Raw genomic sequence first — 16893 nt, forward strand, 5'->3', positions numbered from 1 at the left:
GGATTACACAAATCACTTGGCCAGTCGGGCCACTGTCATAAACATTTCAGTTAGGACAACCAGTACCTACTGGTAGGATTGCCTTTGGCATAAGACACTAGGCCTAAACAACATCAGTAGTGCATTATAGTACACACATGTAAGCTGCACACATTATAGTAATATCATGGCCAGATCAGACATACCACCATTACTGAACACATAGGTGCCTTTTCCTGCCAATTGCAAGTTATGAGCCACAAGCGTAAGCATGGCACCCCCTCGTAGGCTTCTGGGATACATGCCTGCCCACACCATGAAAAAATGCGGTAATGCGGTAGGGACCTTTCCCACCGGTATTACTTCTCTTTTTCAGGAATGCCTCCATTGAGGTTTGCCCTTTATGCCCCCGAGAAAGAAACTGCAGCTGCCCAGGACACAGGGCGTAGCTGCCACCAACACGGGAGAGAGGCCCGGCCACTATTCCAGGCCAACGGGGCCAGCCACGCCCCCTTTCCCTATAGGCCCGCAATCTGCAGGTCTCTCCCCAATGAGAGGCAAAAGAATGACCTAAAGTAGCTGCCTGCAACCATGCGGTGCTGCTGCCTACTAATGCAGTAAATGGGGAACGGTGATTCCACGCTGGCCTTCTCTTCCCCGGGATGCCAATTGGGGCGGCGTCACTCGCCGACAAGCCTCGGGCGCTGACGGCTCCTTCTGTGCAGCGAGACATAGAGCGCACCCTCAGTCGGCTGCACCCTCCTCCGCCTGACCGTCCTCAGCGGTGGGCCCCGTCCTTCTATGACGTGGGTGCTACTTCGGCAACACACGAACCCTGGACCGGGGTTTCCTTTTCTTTGGAGGCGCTGCAGCAGCAGGAGTCTATGCGGCTCCGGCTTAGTCTGGTGCCCAGCCCGTTCTGTTTTAGAGGCACTTTGGAGGTTCCCCTCCCACTTGGAAATAATGGTTGCAGCGCTTCTCTCTCAGGTGCTGAACGTGACGAGGGGAGCACCCATCAGCGCTCCACTCACGCTGCTGATGAACACCACTCACAGGGTGGAAAACACAGGCCTCGCCCAGCACTGCTTCAATTTACCCAAGGCCAGCCACAAAATCAAAGAGAACAAGGCACAGGCAGGCCAGTACACCGGGTCCCTTTAGCAGAACAGCAGTCCCTTCAGCTGCCCCGCGGGCAGCAGGTTCAGTCCCACAAGTAGGGAATCCCAGATGGCGGTTCCTCCTGGCACACATCAGTCCTCTGGCAGTCCATGCAGTGTTTTCTTTGCTTCATGGGGTCACAGCTCCTTTACTTATAGTTCAAATGTCTTTGTTCTGGGGACACTTTAAAACATATTTACAAGTGTGCACCACCCCCCAATTATAGTGTATGCCTTGGCTCCAGGCACACCACAGGGGGGAGAGACAGCATTGTGGAAGGCAGGCACAGCCCTATTCAGGTGTAGGTGCAACTCCTCCCACCACTCCAAATGCAGACCACGCCAATTTGGGTGCAAGGGAAAACTTCTCCTGCTACTCTAAATTCAGCCAAGGTCTATTCAGCGTAGGGCTGGGTCACCCAGGCAGGGCAGGCCACACCTCAACCCCCCCCCCCCCCAAGGACTGGCTGGAGTGAATGCACATCCCCTCTCCCCTGTCAGTCAGAACCAGACAGTCAATACACATCAGGCAGGACACAAAGACACATAGCACACAGAAAAGCCCACTTTTAAAAGTGGCATTTCTAAAATAGTAATAATAAATCTGCTTTCACCAATAAGCAGGGCTTATCACTACTATTCCAAACATACCACAAATGGTTACACTACCCCTCTCATGACAGGAATTACCACTGAAGCACATATCAAGGAATCCCCAATGCATCCCTATGAGAGGGCTGCCTCACAGCGGTGAGAAATCAAATAGACTGTTTCTCACTACCAGGACATGCGACACAGTTAAGGCAAATGTCCTACCTTTTACTTACAACACAACCATGCCCATAGGGCTAGGTAGGGCCTACCTTAGGGGTGACTGATATGTAGTAAAAGGGGAGTTGCTGACGTGGCAACCACTTTATATGCCACGTCACAGAGGCAGTAAACTGCGCGCTCAAGCCATGCAGTGGCAGAGGCCTGAGACAGGTTTGAAAGGCTACTTCGGTGGGTGGCGCAAGCAGCGCTGCAAGCCCCTCAGTAGCATTTATTTTACAGGCCCTGGGTATATGGGATACCACTGTACAAGGGACTCACAGGTAAATTATATATGCCGAACAGGTGCAGACCAATCTTACCAAGTTTACAGGAGAGAGAACATGCACTTTAGCACTGATCAGCAGTGATAAAGTACCCAGAGTCATAATACCAACAACAACAGGTCAGATAAGGTACAGGAGGAAGGCAAAAAGTTCTGGGATGACCCTGCAAAAAGGACCAAGTCCAACAAGAGCTTTTTGAAATGCGTGATCAGGATGTGTGCTTTACAAAATCTCAATTGTGCTTGATTTAATATACTATTACTCCATGTATCATAAGAATCTAGGCCACTTTTAGGGTACACATCAACTGACTTGCCCCTTAATTAAGAATGGCATTGTTGTCAGACTGCGGGGGGAACGGGACATAAATGTTTTTAAGTTCTGTTTAACAACTATCACCTTTAATAAATTTGTCTCAATGCAGTTATAAAATCTGATGTACTAAATTGAAATTCTTCTGCATCTTAAAACATATAATTTTGTAATCGGAACAGGCTTTGTCATATTTTTACATGGCATTTGTTTACAAGCCAAACATTTTCATGGCTTGGCTCCTGGACCAGCTCTTAGAGTGAAGCCAGGCCCTCGGCTTGGCTCTGGCTTGGCTCTGGCTTGGCTCTCTTTGTTAATATGTTGGCTCATCCACCTCTATCCTCTATATTACACGCAGTATAGGATAGGCTGCTGCATTCTTTAATAATTTACAGGTAGGGGAGGCTTTGTTAGTTTTTTCATTGCTTCTCATGCCTCATGGTATCATACTATTTCTGCCTGATCAGCCCACTTGCAAGGTGCCCATAAAAGGCATGGGCCCGATTGGGGGTTATGCACACAAGTATAAGAGGTCCAGTGTTCAAGCAAACAGATTTACTGGGTGTGGAACAAGCTACACACATATATGTTTTCTAATTGATTTTTCACTAAAAACGTATAATTGCAGAGTGACCACCTAAGACTGAGGTCCTGACAGATGCCCATTGATCCCTGTATGGGAACTAACTAAGGCGGAAACATGTTGACCCTTGTGAGGGATACAATTGGTTAATCCCCAGTCCTCTTTTTAACCTTATCCTAAAGGCCTCCAAATAAAGTTTAAGTGGACCTTTAGAGATATTTTACTCACCACTACATTCATCACTTTTTGTGCACTCTGCCCCTCACCACCTATCTTCACCGGTCATCTCTGAGAAAATACCTCAGCTCCTCCCCGTTAGGGGAGTCGCAGCCCACACCTTGGACCTCTCTATTCAGGTGTGAAGAGGGAACCCATATGATGAAGCATGTCACCTCACAGTGAGTGAGAGTTCTCGTCCTGAAGGGATTTCTCCCCCTCTTGTCCGCTCTGACTATTTTCATGACATGTAGATCATTACTACTATTTACTTTTTTTCCGTTTCACCTATAGCTAGGTGTACAAGGTGTGATTGTGTTATTGTATTGGGGAAAGGTACACTTTTGGCTTTATAGATCCCTCTAGATCCTTGTTGTGGAGATAATGTGGAACAAGCTAACCATTTTGTATGTGCTGGAAAATTCTGCAAGTAATCCCACTGTTGGAATAGCTATCTTGCAGCCCGGATCTTTCTGTGACCTCTGCCTAATCCTCAAACAAGGCAGGGGGCAGCATTACATACTACCCCTTGCCACCAACATTCTCCACTTCTTCGTTCATCCTCCTTACCCCTTCCCTTTAACCATGCCTTACAGCACGTTTACTGCATCCCCCCTCACATGTTTACCACCTTCTCAGAGGAGGTGTTAAATGTTTGTGTTAAAACCCTCAGAAAAGGGACTACCATTCAGAATACCACATGGTAATTTCAGGCCCACACAGTAATCCCCCTTTTTGGGGGTGTTTAGCTCATCATTGCATGGTACTTGTGGGATATTACCGCCCAATATTGGTGTGGAGTCTGCACCCTGCCAGTATTGTGCAACTTGTAATCGGGGTAATGGTAGGCTATCTAAAATGCCTAGGGACAGATCAACAGGGATGGAAGGCCCGGTTTTCACTTACCACCATGTCTTAAAAACCTTCTTTTTATCCTGTACCACTTGAAAGCTTCTGTGGTTAATGGCACCAAAATTTTGCGATTGAACTTTACCAATCCTTGCTACGTTGGTCTTCCTGAGTCAGCTATTTACAAGCTTTAGGGTGTTCAGAATACGGCAGCATGAATTAGCATGAATTTCAGGAAATGCAATTGATTTTCCAAGGTTTGCCATAAGCTGCACTGGTTTTCCGTTTCTAGAAGGATCCATTAAAAGGAGCTCCACTGTTCCCACAGAGCCTGTTACGAAACAGGGCTCATGCGGCTTTTGTGTTTGTTTCCACATTTAGGTGATCCCTTCATTTTGGCTCTTCCCTCCTACTATTAATCCCCCAAATTAGTAAATGATGGCAGGTGGAGTGTACACTATGTTGTAGACATTCTCTATGTAAAATGCAGTCTTCTTGGCCTGTGCAAAATAGAGCACCATTCTATCAATCAATCAGAGATTTGTAAAGCGTGGCAAATCACCAGTGAGGGTCTCAAGGCACTGGGGTTATGGCTAACTTTGTGGTGATCCGTTCATTTGAACAGCCAGGTCTTGAGTCCTCTCCTGAAGTGCTGGAGCGATGGGGAGGTCCTGAGGTGCAGGGGAAGGTCGACAGGTGTGAGAAGGAGCATCCTCCTTTGTTGCTTCAGCGGATCCGGGGGGGGGGTGCTGCAAGGAAGAAGGAGAAGGCAGATCATAGATGCCTGATCGGCTGGTGGAAGGCCATTCTATGCTTAGTAAGTCTCCTAAAATGCATTTCTTTTTATTGATTATCTTCATACCTTTCCTGATGTTGCTAGTCAGTTCAGCCTTGGGGTGTTCATTCCACTTTATAAGTAACAACTTCTTTTTTTTTTCTTCTTCTTTTTCAATAAAAACGATTTGAATTTAATAAGTAACAACTCAACTCAAATCTTGCATGTATCTGTTTTTAGTATATTTAGAGGGCGCCTCAAGCAGTAATGTAGGGCCAGTAGCAATAGAAGAAATCAAGCAGAAAGGATGATGGTGGAGCATTGTCACCTGAGGGAACGGTCAGGTGTGTGACACTTGACCTATAGGTAGTCTGACATAAAGCTCAGCTATGTAACGTCTGAAAATATAATTTATGTCTAAGCAGAGCCATACCTCTGCCACCTAAAGCACATACCTCTATGGTCAGCTTCTCACAGTGCATAGTAAAACAGGTGTAGAATTTGCTGTAATGGACAGCCTTGTGTGGATTTTCTCTGGGATGGTGTCTAGTCTATGAAGAGAAAGTACACCAGCACTCTCCTTGTTTAAACAATGCCTCATTTTGGGCCTCATGTAGGAAGCCAAATACCGGTCGGTAACGGCCGAAATTCGGTAAATATCCCGTTACCGACCGGTATTTAGGCATTCGCGATGTAGGGGGCTGATTTCTGGATTCGGTATTTACCGAATCGGAAATTAAGAAATCGGTAAAATACCGATTCGGTAAATACCGAATCCTGAAATCAGATGTAGGGAGCACTCTAAAGAGTGAAAATTAGTATTAGAAATTCGTTATTTACCACCAAATACAGGTTGGTGATAAATAACGAATACCTTGCAAAAAGTAATATTTTGCAGATTTAAGAGTGCCATGTGGCAGACATACATGCCCTTAGGGCATGTATGTGCGCCACATGTGCACACATGCAAGATTCAGGGGTGCAACAGGGTGTCAATGTGACACCCTACCACCCTTGAATATGCTCCCCCCATTACCGAATCGGTATTTACCGAATCGGTAATGAGGCATACCTTCCCATTGATTCCTATGGGCCTCCAGGCCCATAGGAATCAATGGGAAGGTATGCCTCATTACCGAATCGGTAAATACCGATTCATAATTACCGAATTTTTCCGATTCGGTAACATTTACCGAATGATTACCTACATCACATTTACCGATTCATAAATACCGAATCGGTAAAATTCGGTATTTATGAATCGGTAAATGTGATGCTCCCTACATATGGCCCTTTGTCCTTTCTTTTCAGACCAGTGTAGTTTGGCAGAAAAATGCTTGTGAAACGTTATTCTGCTGTCAAACTAAGCTTGGATCTGTCAACAGTTTCATAAGTGTGTTATTGTGTATAAAAGTTTACCAATGCAAAAGCACTGCATAATGAAAGCACTAATGCGTGCCCTACTTGTTCCAGTGTTCCAACAAAAAACTAGTAACTATGTTGTATGTCTGGTGTCTTTCTTCTGTCCAATTCAAGATTATCCTGTTCTGAACACAGGTCAGGTTAATCGCTGTAATTTAGTAGAAGCATTTAGGAGAATATGGTTATTCTCTTCAAAGGAATTTCGGAAAATGTATAACAAATTGCATTTTATAATGTACATTGCCCCTACAGGATTTTTTTTAAAACATTGATAATTTAGCGGATCTGACACTTTATGTGCTGCAGGCTTCGGAACAGGACTAAAAGCATGGCTGTTGTTATTATAACGCATGCTAGTAAGAGATATGATTTCTACTGGAGTTATCTCTTTGCATGACATTGCCCATCCTATGTTTTCTGGAGCTGGAAGGAATACTTGCATTCTTTGATAGCTATAGAACGACATTTTTTGAAACTTTTTTTAAGACGCGTTCCTTTTTTTTTAGGCTGGTGGACAGGCGCGCAACACCCATTGGACTCAAAGGGCTTCAGCCCCCCCCCCCCCCCGTGGTGTGTTGCAGCCCGGGATGAGACAGCTTCCCGGGCACACACACAGCCGCACCCGAGCACTTCACAGGTCTTTAAAAGACCATTTGCATGTTAATGAGGCCTCGCTGTTGTTTCACCCCTTCTAAGAGCCCCTGCAGCTCCACTCTGCCTATTGCTTAAAGATTCGCCCCCCCCACGAAATCAGATCCACTCTGCCTATTGCTTAAAGATTCACCCCCCCCGAAATCAGCTCCACTCTGCCTATTGCTTAAAGATTCAGCTCCCCCCCCCGAAATTTTTTCTTAGCCCCCCAAAATGTGGCTCTAGTTGCGCCTCTGCTGGTAGATGTAGCTCCATATCTCATACGAGACCTGTTCAATGCGGTGTGCCAACAGTTGTTTTGTATTGTATTGTAATTGCATTATATAGCGCTTGCTATCCCTGACGAGGCATCAAATCGCTTTTTCGACGAGTAGCACACTACTCTGCAACCCATAAAGGATTAGTGGTGAATTAGTATAGTGAAATTATGAAAGAAATTTGAGTTGTGGATATCTTAGTCAGTTATTTAGATTGAGAAGGATAGTGGAGGGATAGAAGAGGGAAAAAGGTTTGCATTTATATAGCGCTTGCTATCCTTGATGGGACATTGAAGCGTTTTTTCTGCAAGTAGCACGCTACTTCGGAACCCCGAAAGGATGAGTGGTGAATTAGTATAGTGAAAATAGGAAAGTAATTTCAGTGGTGGATATGTTAGTCAGTTATTTGGATTGAGAAGGCTAGTTGAGGGATAGAGAAGGGCAAAGGGTTTGCATTTATGTATCAATAACTGTTTGATTTGGATTTGGAACAACCCAATTTCCGGGCAGCGTAATTAACAGGTGTTAATAACACCATCTGATTGGCACTCATTCAATCTCCGCAGGAATGGAAGATTCAGTAGAAAACGAACCTGAGACTTCTCAGTCTCACATCCCAAAATCAGGTGCGTTAGCCCACTAAGCTCAATATTCCGAGGCCTGTAAATGTGTGCGTCCTCGAATAAGCATATGTTGCAACGTCCTGATTAGCAGACTGAAAACATACCATTGGTAAAGAGTGAGACAGGAGGGTCTTTCTGACGATCGAAAAAAAAATATGTTAAGAGTTGATTGCTATTTCACAGAAGGGATTTTAGGAGAATTGCCAAAAAGGGCCATCATCTTGTAATAACTTGGTGAAAACTGGTTCTAAAGTGCTTTGTATTGAATCTGTAGAAGCTGCTTTTTAGTTGTAAAATCACTCATTGTCCTTTTTAAAGAGGGAGTGGACTATAAACAGTGTCAAAATGCACTAAAACGTGTTTATTGCTACCCTATTAGGTTTGATCAATGCTTAAAAAGCACTATCACTCTATGTCCATGTAATGGCTCGAAGGATAGCTCCACCCCAGTGCTTGGTGTTGGTCCCGCCTTCAATGGTTGACCTGTTAGCTGTCCCCTCCCATCCCCAGTGTCGAGTCTAGTCGCCCCCTGTGTCTTGCTGTACATCTGTTTCTAACCCCTGTCACGTCATACAGCAAGTCTTGATTCTCGACCTTGCTGATGTATCCACCCGGCTATCCATCTGCAGTACCATAGCAGTGGTAGCCTGGGATACTGGTGATAAATGCCAGTACTCCAGCTGGACTCGGCCCGGGCCTTCCAATGCAAAGAGATGAGTGGTTTTAGAAAACAAAAGACGGTGACTTATTTTTCGTTTAAAAAAAGACATTTTAAGGCACTGGGCTCCTAGAAACGGCACCGCGTGATTTATAATCTACAGAAATCCTCACTCTCCAAATGTGGAGTGGCCTGTTGCTTTGCGGTCACTGGCCGCTTAGGTTACTGGAGAGTCGCAAGCCTCCATGCTTTACACCAGCTGTGCGATGATGTTTTTGTAAGACCTGGCACGAGCGGTATAACAAGGTGCAGTGCACCTGTTCCTCTCCCGCCCTTCTGATCGGTGCGCCAGGACGTGCTACACTTTACCACTACAACAGTTAACCTGCCTTACAATCGAACGTGTCGGCAGCGCACGTTTTGAAAGCGCAGCAGGGTGCGTGTACCCTATACCTAACATCATTTCGAAGTTTCTAACCAGTCTCTTCTCCGTGGCTTCTGGTGTGCACTTTGTTAGACAGCTTGAGGGCTCGTGAATGACGGCAGGGATGCTAGGCTGGCACAGCGGAGTCTGCGCCTTGGGTTCCCGCTCGGACATGCCCCCTGCCACAGGTGTCCGGTGTGCAGCCGCCCCTGTCCTGAGTGCTGTGGGCGCACTCGGAGCGCGCTGCCCAAGATGATGCCGCTGCCCGCGCCGTGCTGGTCCTGCTGCGGGCTCTGCCTGAGCGATGCGCGCTTCCTCCCTCGTGACCTCGCCCTCTCCCCCCGGATCTCCTCCGCCTCCCGCCCCCTGCTCAGCCGGAGCCAAAGCGCAGACAGCAACGGAGGCAGCGTGAGCCGGAGAGCCCCCAGCTCCCCGCGGCCCCAGACTCGCCCAGCCCGGCCGGCCAGCACCATGTGCGAAGTCAGGAAGTTCACCAAGCGCCTCAGCAAGCCGGGCACGGCGGCCGAGCTGCGGCAGAGCGTCTCGGAGGCGGTGCGGACCTCGGTCATCCTGGTGAGTCCCGTGCGGGGAAGCTGCGGGTTGGGATAAATGCAGGGCAGCTCCCCTGCTTACTGGGTAGAGTCACGCTTCGCCAGGCATCATCCTGGGTGTGTGGGAAGGGGGGTGGGCTCCTTTCCATCCCCTGGGGGCGGGGGGAGACGGTGGGATAGCGGTTCTGGTACATCACCCGTGGCAGGGCGCACAGCCCCTCGTGGGTCTTCACAGACTGCGTTTAGGGCACTTGTGGCTGTCAGGGTTGGGATGGGATGGAGGGCGGTGGTTTCAGGGCGGTGCCAGGCTTTGTTCGTAGCAGTGATGCTGAGCCCCTGGGGGCTCTCTGCAGTCTGCACACGGGCACTGCCAAGTATCTCCCCTGAGTTCTGCTCGCACCCAGAGTGTTCTGGGAGGGGTCTTCGTGCCAAACCCTTGCCCCCGCTGTCATAACCAGCAGCTCTGGTGTTTGGGGGAAGCCCCACCCTAGAGCGCGCTGACATCCGAGCGGAGGCACCGCAGGAGCCCCGGTGACTTCCTCCCAGCGCCGTTTCCTCCCGAGGCTGAAGGCTTCAGAGCAGCCTCCCACTGCTGTCGGGCCTCTGCATCCCACGCCCTGCTTCCGGACGCTTTCTTCTAGTGCTGGGTTCTATGTACTTTAAAGTTGACACGTCACAGGACCCGCCAAGCAACAGGCACCAAGACTGTTATTTAAAAAGAAAATCTGCCCATTGAGCCGCAGGCATATATAACCACCAGTGAACTACAATCACCCATGAAGCATTCTTTCATGAAACCGATCTGAGTACGGCCCTCGCGTTACTCACCATTAACCGTCAATTCTCCAATCCAGCCACCGCGCACCCACGTGCACATACGCTGACCCCCTTCCGGGTAGAGTAGAAGGGCCGCATGAGGGGTTACATTCTGCAGCCAGAGAAAATCTCAGTGAACAGACGTGCAAATAAAAGACTTTTTATTGCATGGGCAAAGTGGGCAATTGTCCTGGGTCCCTCCTTCCATGGGACCCTTGATAAAACGATTGGGATAGCTGCAAGACAAGACTCACACTCTCTCTGCCTCTCTCCCTGTCCTCACTCTCTCACCGTCACCCTCCCTGTCTTTTTCTCTCTGAGTCCTCTGTCTCGTTCTTCTTCTCCCCCTCTCTCTGACTACCTCTTCCTTGCCCTACGCACCATTTCCCCACTCTCTTTCGGTACCTCACTCATCTCTTGCTTCATTATCACTCACTCACTACATCACTCACTCTCTCCCTACATCGGCACCCTATTTACTTTCCTCTTTCTACTTCTCTACCTTCCATTAATTTACTCATACCTCCTGCTGTCTGCCGTGCCTCTCTCTGCCTCTCCCCTTTTTTGTACTTTATGTCTCTCTACTTCTACGTTGTTGTGTCTCATCTCTCTATCTACCTCACAAATCCGAAAACCCCTTCTTTTTCTCTATCGCCCCACCCTCCTCCCCTCACCTCTTTACCTCAACTCTCATAAACTCGCCACTAAGGAGGGCCTGAATTAGTGGAAAATGAGTAATAACTTTAAAGTTGTTCAGAAATTCCTAAAATGACGCTGTCAAGTAGGCATATGAGAAGGCCGACAATTCAGTGGTAAAGAAACTCGACAGCGATATAGAAAGGGCGCCACGGGCCCTCATGCCTGAAAGGAAAGTGGTCTCTGCCTCTGTTTAGGTTGAGAAATCCAACCAACATTGAGGTACATAAGACCCCTCGGACCGCTACACCTGCTGCTCTGAACCAATGAACACTGACCCCCAAGCAGATACATTTGTTCGTGGTGCCCATGTCTCATGCCTGAGATGTCGAGTGTGGGACTGCCAGTGAGGGCGTGGGGGGATTTTATGTGCTTTTCACCAGAAGGGGATTTCCGTGTGTCAGGGCGAGGCGAGGCGCGCGCTGGTGGTTAGGTGTGTTTCCTGTCGTCAGCTTCATAGTAGGCCTTCATGTGCTGCGTTGACACGTTCCCGGGTTCACTGCACACACACGACGGTGTCACCAACTGTGGCCTTGCTGGACAAAATTCACATTGTTTTGCGAATACTGTAAAGTTGATCTCCAAATAACCAACATACGGTAAACCTGTAAGGTGTGCGAGGCAGATTTACCATGCAGCTATAACATGACATCCGCCCCGGTTCATAACCGACTGCAGTAAAGTGCGCGTGAACTGGCAGGAAGGGGCACGTCAGCGGTGACGTCTGTTCAGGCAGTGCCTGAAGGGGGGCCGTGCGTGCCCTGTGCCCATTTCAGCTGCTGGGGGTATGTCCGTCACCCCAGCCCTTTGTTCTTAGACGGAGCTCTGTTCAGAGGACCCCTACTGTCTGTGAGACATGGGAGGTATAGGGGGCTTTCATCAGGTTCTACAGGGGCCCTCGTCATTTTGTGTTACGTCACTACCCCACATGCACACATACTTAGGCTGCTGTAGGCCCTCCCACCCCGGTGCCCCTGCACATATTGCGTTATTGTTGTTAGCTACTTTGCAGTACACGCCATACATAGCCAGTGATTTTCTTATTTTACTGCTCACTTCCAATGGCAACAATGAAAAGCACCTTCGCACAATTACAACCGTTTCTAAGGACATCACAACCTCGCGCTGGGGTTACGCCGTAGCATTATGACGGTCGCAGGCATCGCTTCCTCCGCACGCGTTTGATAACCGGACTTCCCCATCTGGTGCCCGCTGCAAGACTGGTCGCGTGCTCAGACGCAGGCTTCATTTATTTCACCGAGCTTGCAAATTTACGGAGTTGCAATGTTAGCGTATTTCGGGTTATCGGAGCATATAAAGGTACACAAAACATATTAAAATGTATTTCCACAATCGAGTTGCCATGCAGTTTTAAATTCTGTCTCATAAATGAACTACCTGATTGGGTAGTTCATTTATGAGACAGAATGAATTCTACCAAACCACTACAGCAGTCGCAACGCGTATTGCTTTAAATATACAGCTTGAATCATTTTATTTCACAGTCCTCGAATCATTTTTTAAATAATTAATCTATGTAATATTAATATAGCATTAAAGCCCGCATTCCATGTATTGTTATTGCATTATATGGCACTTACTTCCACTGATGGACATTGAAACCTCTGTGTAGAACATCAAGCTAGCCCAGGACCCCCTGTTAGTGGTTCTAGAAGTGATCATGGCCGGCTGCAGGGCAGTGCGACTGGTGCGGCCGCACCGAGCGCTGACCTGGGGAGAGGGGCGCTGACCTCAGGAAGGGGCGCTGTGTTTAGAAGCAATAACTTATGATTTAAAAACACCTGCTGCAACATTCCTTGTGCGTCCAGTTTTCAGGCAACCATTACAAATGTCAAGATAACTCTTTTGATTAATGTTCTAGCTGGAGAGTGAGAGATCAGTTGTGTCCAGTGGCAGTTTTCACTTGCCATAAAGTAGCACAGAGGGTAATATGCCTGCTGCAAATAACTCGTACCCTGCAGATCTGTATTTTATGTGGATAGCGGCGTGGATTACTGCTTTTGTCACTGACATCCTTTTGTCAACGCAGTTCATAATGTACAACCCTAATATAGAATAGTGAATGTTACGAACTGTCATCAAAGAGCCGCATGCAAACTGCGTAAAACAGTTAGGACGTTTATGTGTTTTTTTAACCAGTCTTTCATTATCTAGTCCTCATGTTGCTGAAAAGGGTTAGTTTGGGTAGATATACATTCTTATTAGTAAAGTCAGCTTTTACCAGTGCTTTAAAACAAATGAAATGTATGTGAGAGAGGGGCTATGGAGACATAGGCGGCACTTTTGGTGGATGGAATTCGAGGAAGAGGTCATGGGTGGGGTGATGCGGTGCCAAAAAAGATTGTCGCACCAGGCGCCACTAGTGCTAAAGCCGGCTCTGGAAGTGATTATGGGTTATTGCCGGTTTTTGGGATTAGTCTTGTGCTCTCAGGAACTGTGCCATGCATTCATTCCAGTTTCGATGTGGCAGATTACATCAGTAGAAGCAAGGAGAGAGGATCATGGTTGGCTGTAGCAATGGTGGCACCCGGTGGTACAATCTTTTTTGGCGCCCCCTCAATGATCTCTTTCTCTTTGGATTCCCTCAATATCACCCTCCAGCAGTTCCCCATATCTTTCTATAGCCCCCCTCTCTCACACACATTTAATTTGTTTTATAATGCTACTTGTCGGAAGGTAGGATCCTTCTAGCATGGTTACCCCCACTTTTTGCCTGGTGTTAGTGTGTTTCTGACTAGTCTGACTGGGATTCTGCTAATCAGGACCCCAGCCACTGTGCTTCCTCCATAAAGTTGACTATGGTAAGTAATTCTATACTTCCACAATTGGCTACTGGTGTACCCACTATTAATCCCTAGTATATGGTACCGAGGTACCCAGGGCATAAGTACACCAGAGGTCTCCCATGGGTTGCAGCATGTATTATGCCACCCATGAAAGAACACTCAAACTGTGACTACAAGCCTGCCATTGCAGCCTGCATGAGCTGGTTCTAGCACCACTTACGGCAGATATACGTGTTCTCATATCTGAGGTCATTGCACTTAAAACCTATAAGTCACCCCTAAGGCAGGCCTTTAAATCTGAAGGCAGAGTGCTGGGTTATAAGTGTAAGGGTGCCCCTGCATGAGCAGGACCCCCCTACAAACCCTGGAGTCTATTCTCCAAGCTTTGTAAGTGCGGTCAGTCATTTTGATACATGGCGTCATTACGTGATGGCTAACTATATAGTAGCTGTGCCGAACCTGGGCATGTTTGGTATCAAGCATGTTGGAATCATACCCCAACACAGTTACCAGTGTTGGAGGTATGATTCCAAGCACTGGGGGGCTCCTCCTGGAAGCCCCCAGTAGCCCCAGTAACTGCCTTCCAGGATCTTGAGGCAAACTAGTGTTGCTGCCGACCCCAGGCACGATTCTGCCATCCTGCTGCTGAGCTGAGCTTGAGCAGGGGAAGGTAGAACTATAGGTTTCCTGTCACACGGAGGGGTGACCACCTCCCAGACAGGACTTAGTATATTGGGATGGGGTGGGGGTGCTTGCCAGCCCCACCAGACTGCTTTAAAGGGCACATTTGGTGCCCTCCTTGCATACTCTAGTTAGAACCAGTTCTGGGAGCCCTTGGCTCTAGCTCTGGCGTGAAACTGGACGAAGGACATGGGAGTATCCTCCCCTCTGTCCAGTCCCTCCTCTGGGAGGGAGACCTGAGTTGTCCTAACCCCTTTCTTAGGGTATAAGTGGGCTTACCTGTGGGTGGGTCCTCAGATTCGTTATGGGGCAAGACTCAAGCCCGAAACAACGTCACTCTTCAACCGTCTGGACACTTGGACTTCGCTGGACTTTGCCTGGAACCGAGACTGCATCAAGGAAGACTCCTGCTGCTCTTGATCTCACTGTTCTGCAAGCCTACTTCGTTGTCTGTGTCTGTGCTTCCAGGATCTTCAACAGACGTGTGGCCATCAAGTAGACCCAAAGTAATCTCCCTTGGGGTGAAGGAGTCACTCCCCTGCACCTGCAGGCACCGCAACAAAGCTGACCGGTCTACTGCTCCTGACGTCCCACAGACTTTGAAAGGCTAAGTAACACAGGTGGTGGTTCTGCAACTCACTGGAGACCTGACCTGTCCTCTCTGTAATTTTGAGGCCAGTATCCCTCGTTGGAACAGTTGCTACCAAACCCCTGTGCACTGCGTCAACTTGCCGCTGCCAAGGCTTGTTGGCTTTGCACTCCGGGGATCTTCGGGCATCAAGAAGCTCCAGCATCTCCTCCTGCCAAGATCTTCATCCTAACCGCATCCTCTGCACCGTGGGTCTTCATCTTTGGTGAGCTGCTCAAGGTCCTCTTGCAACTCCTGGTCCTTCGGCCTGTGAGTGCTCTCGAGGGTCTTATCTTGCTTCAGGGGGCTCCCCTGCTTGTTTGGGGCCTGCTCTGACTGTCCTGCACTTGGTGAGTCCCTTGGACCTTGCTGGTCCCAACGTTGCTCCTTCATCGTTTTTCACATCTGTTGCTGCTGCCAAGACTTGTTGGTGCTCCTGCCAGACACCGACCCCATGGTTCTCGACTTCCGACGTGGGACAGCTCATGAATGGATCATGGTCTTCCTCAGCGTTGCCTGGTTCTCACAGCCGCAGTGACAAGGTCACCATCATCACTCCTGCATCTTCTGTCATCGGTGGGCATTGCTCTTTTGTGCCTCCGGGTCACCTCAGAGGGGCATAGACTCTGTACCCCATGCTTGCAGGTTCTTTTCTTCAAGAATACACCCTTGTATTCCACCAAACTCTTGCACAGTCTTAACCAGCGGCATCTTTACTGCGGTCGTCCATTGTGGTCTAAGGCTGTTTCAGACGTCATTTCGCACCTATGCACCCGGCTTCCCTGGTGTAGGTATCCTGGTTCCTGGGGTATCCACAGGTGGGGTGACTCTCCAACCTTTTGTCTTCCACGGGGTTTCTTCAGAGACCACTGGGAAGGGTCCTTCTTCTCCAAAACAGCAACCACAACTTTTCCGTTGACTTCTATTCAGTACGCAGCTGTGTTTCCACTCTGCACACAGCCTCTGTGGGGTTCCTGGGTACTTACCATGGGTGGTTACTTGTGTGTCCAGCTCTTCAGAGTCTTCTGGTCCAAGTCCTGACTTCGGTCGCAGTTCGCATTCCACTTTCTTAGTATATGATGTGGTCTCCCCTGGAGACCACTGTGTTTTGTGCTTATTTACCTGTTTACAATTGAAGTATTGTGTGTATTTGTGTTGATATCTCCAGGTAGGCGATATACCAATGTGTTAGTAAATGTTGTATAAGAAATAGACATATTTTTATAGATACACTGTGTAGTTCTTTTTCATGTAATCTACACTATATGATTAGATCTGGTAAAACAAGTTGCTTAACACTCCTTCTGGACTAACAGGTACACCTTAGAGAGTTTTCTATGGTTGTCTAAGACCACTAAAATCACCATAAGGGTTGTCTGGATTAGTGCAAGGTGCTTCACTTAAATAAGTGTACACCATATACTAAGCTAGCGCCTTACACTACTCATACCAGTGCAGGGAGTCAGATCACTTAACAATCCACACACACTATACAGAGACAACTGCGCCGGTCGCACCACCCTAACACCAGCCCTTGTGATCATCAATGGGGGCTGTGTACGTTTATGCAAAATATTGGTGGGATAGGACGACCTTCAGAATAGGCTGTACTGCTGCACAAACATCTGTTCATGCTCAGACAGAAGTCTGTGCCCAAAACAGGATTGTGACGCAGGTGCACATTGCACACCCCAAGCAATTTTGCCAACCG

At 48.2% G+C, this 16893-nt stretch overlaps 1 protein-coding gene across 3 annotated transcripts in view; it reads left to right on the forward strand.

Annotated features, from left to right (window-relative positions):
- Nucleotides 1-9226: 9226 nt before the first annotated feature.
- DOCK11 (dedicator of cytokinesis 11) overlaps nt 9227-16893 on the forward strand; it is a 1169031-nt gene continuing 1161364 nt past the window's right edge. For 2 of the 3 annotated variants that reach the window (XM_085607886.1, XM_085607887.1), the window contains exon 1: nt 9227-9576. In XM_085607886.1, coding sequence (XP_085464012.1) covers nt 9256-9576 — 321 coding nt within the window. In that variant the 5' untranslated portion in view covers nt 9227-9255. The remainder of the gene's footprint in view (nt 9577-16893) is intronic. The other variant, XM_085607888.1, reaches the window with a different exon arrangement.

The sequence above is a fragment of the Triturus cristatus genome, chromosome 5_2 (assembly GCF_964204655.1).
Source record: "Triturus cristatus chromosome 5_2, aTriCri1.1, whole genome shotgun sequence".
In the NCBI taxonomy this organism is placed as follows: domain Eukaryota; kingdom Metazoa; phylum Chordata; class Amphibia; order Caudata; family Salamandridae; genus Triturus; species Triturus cristatus.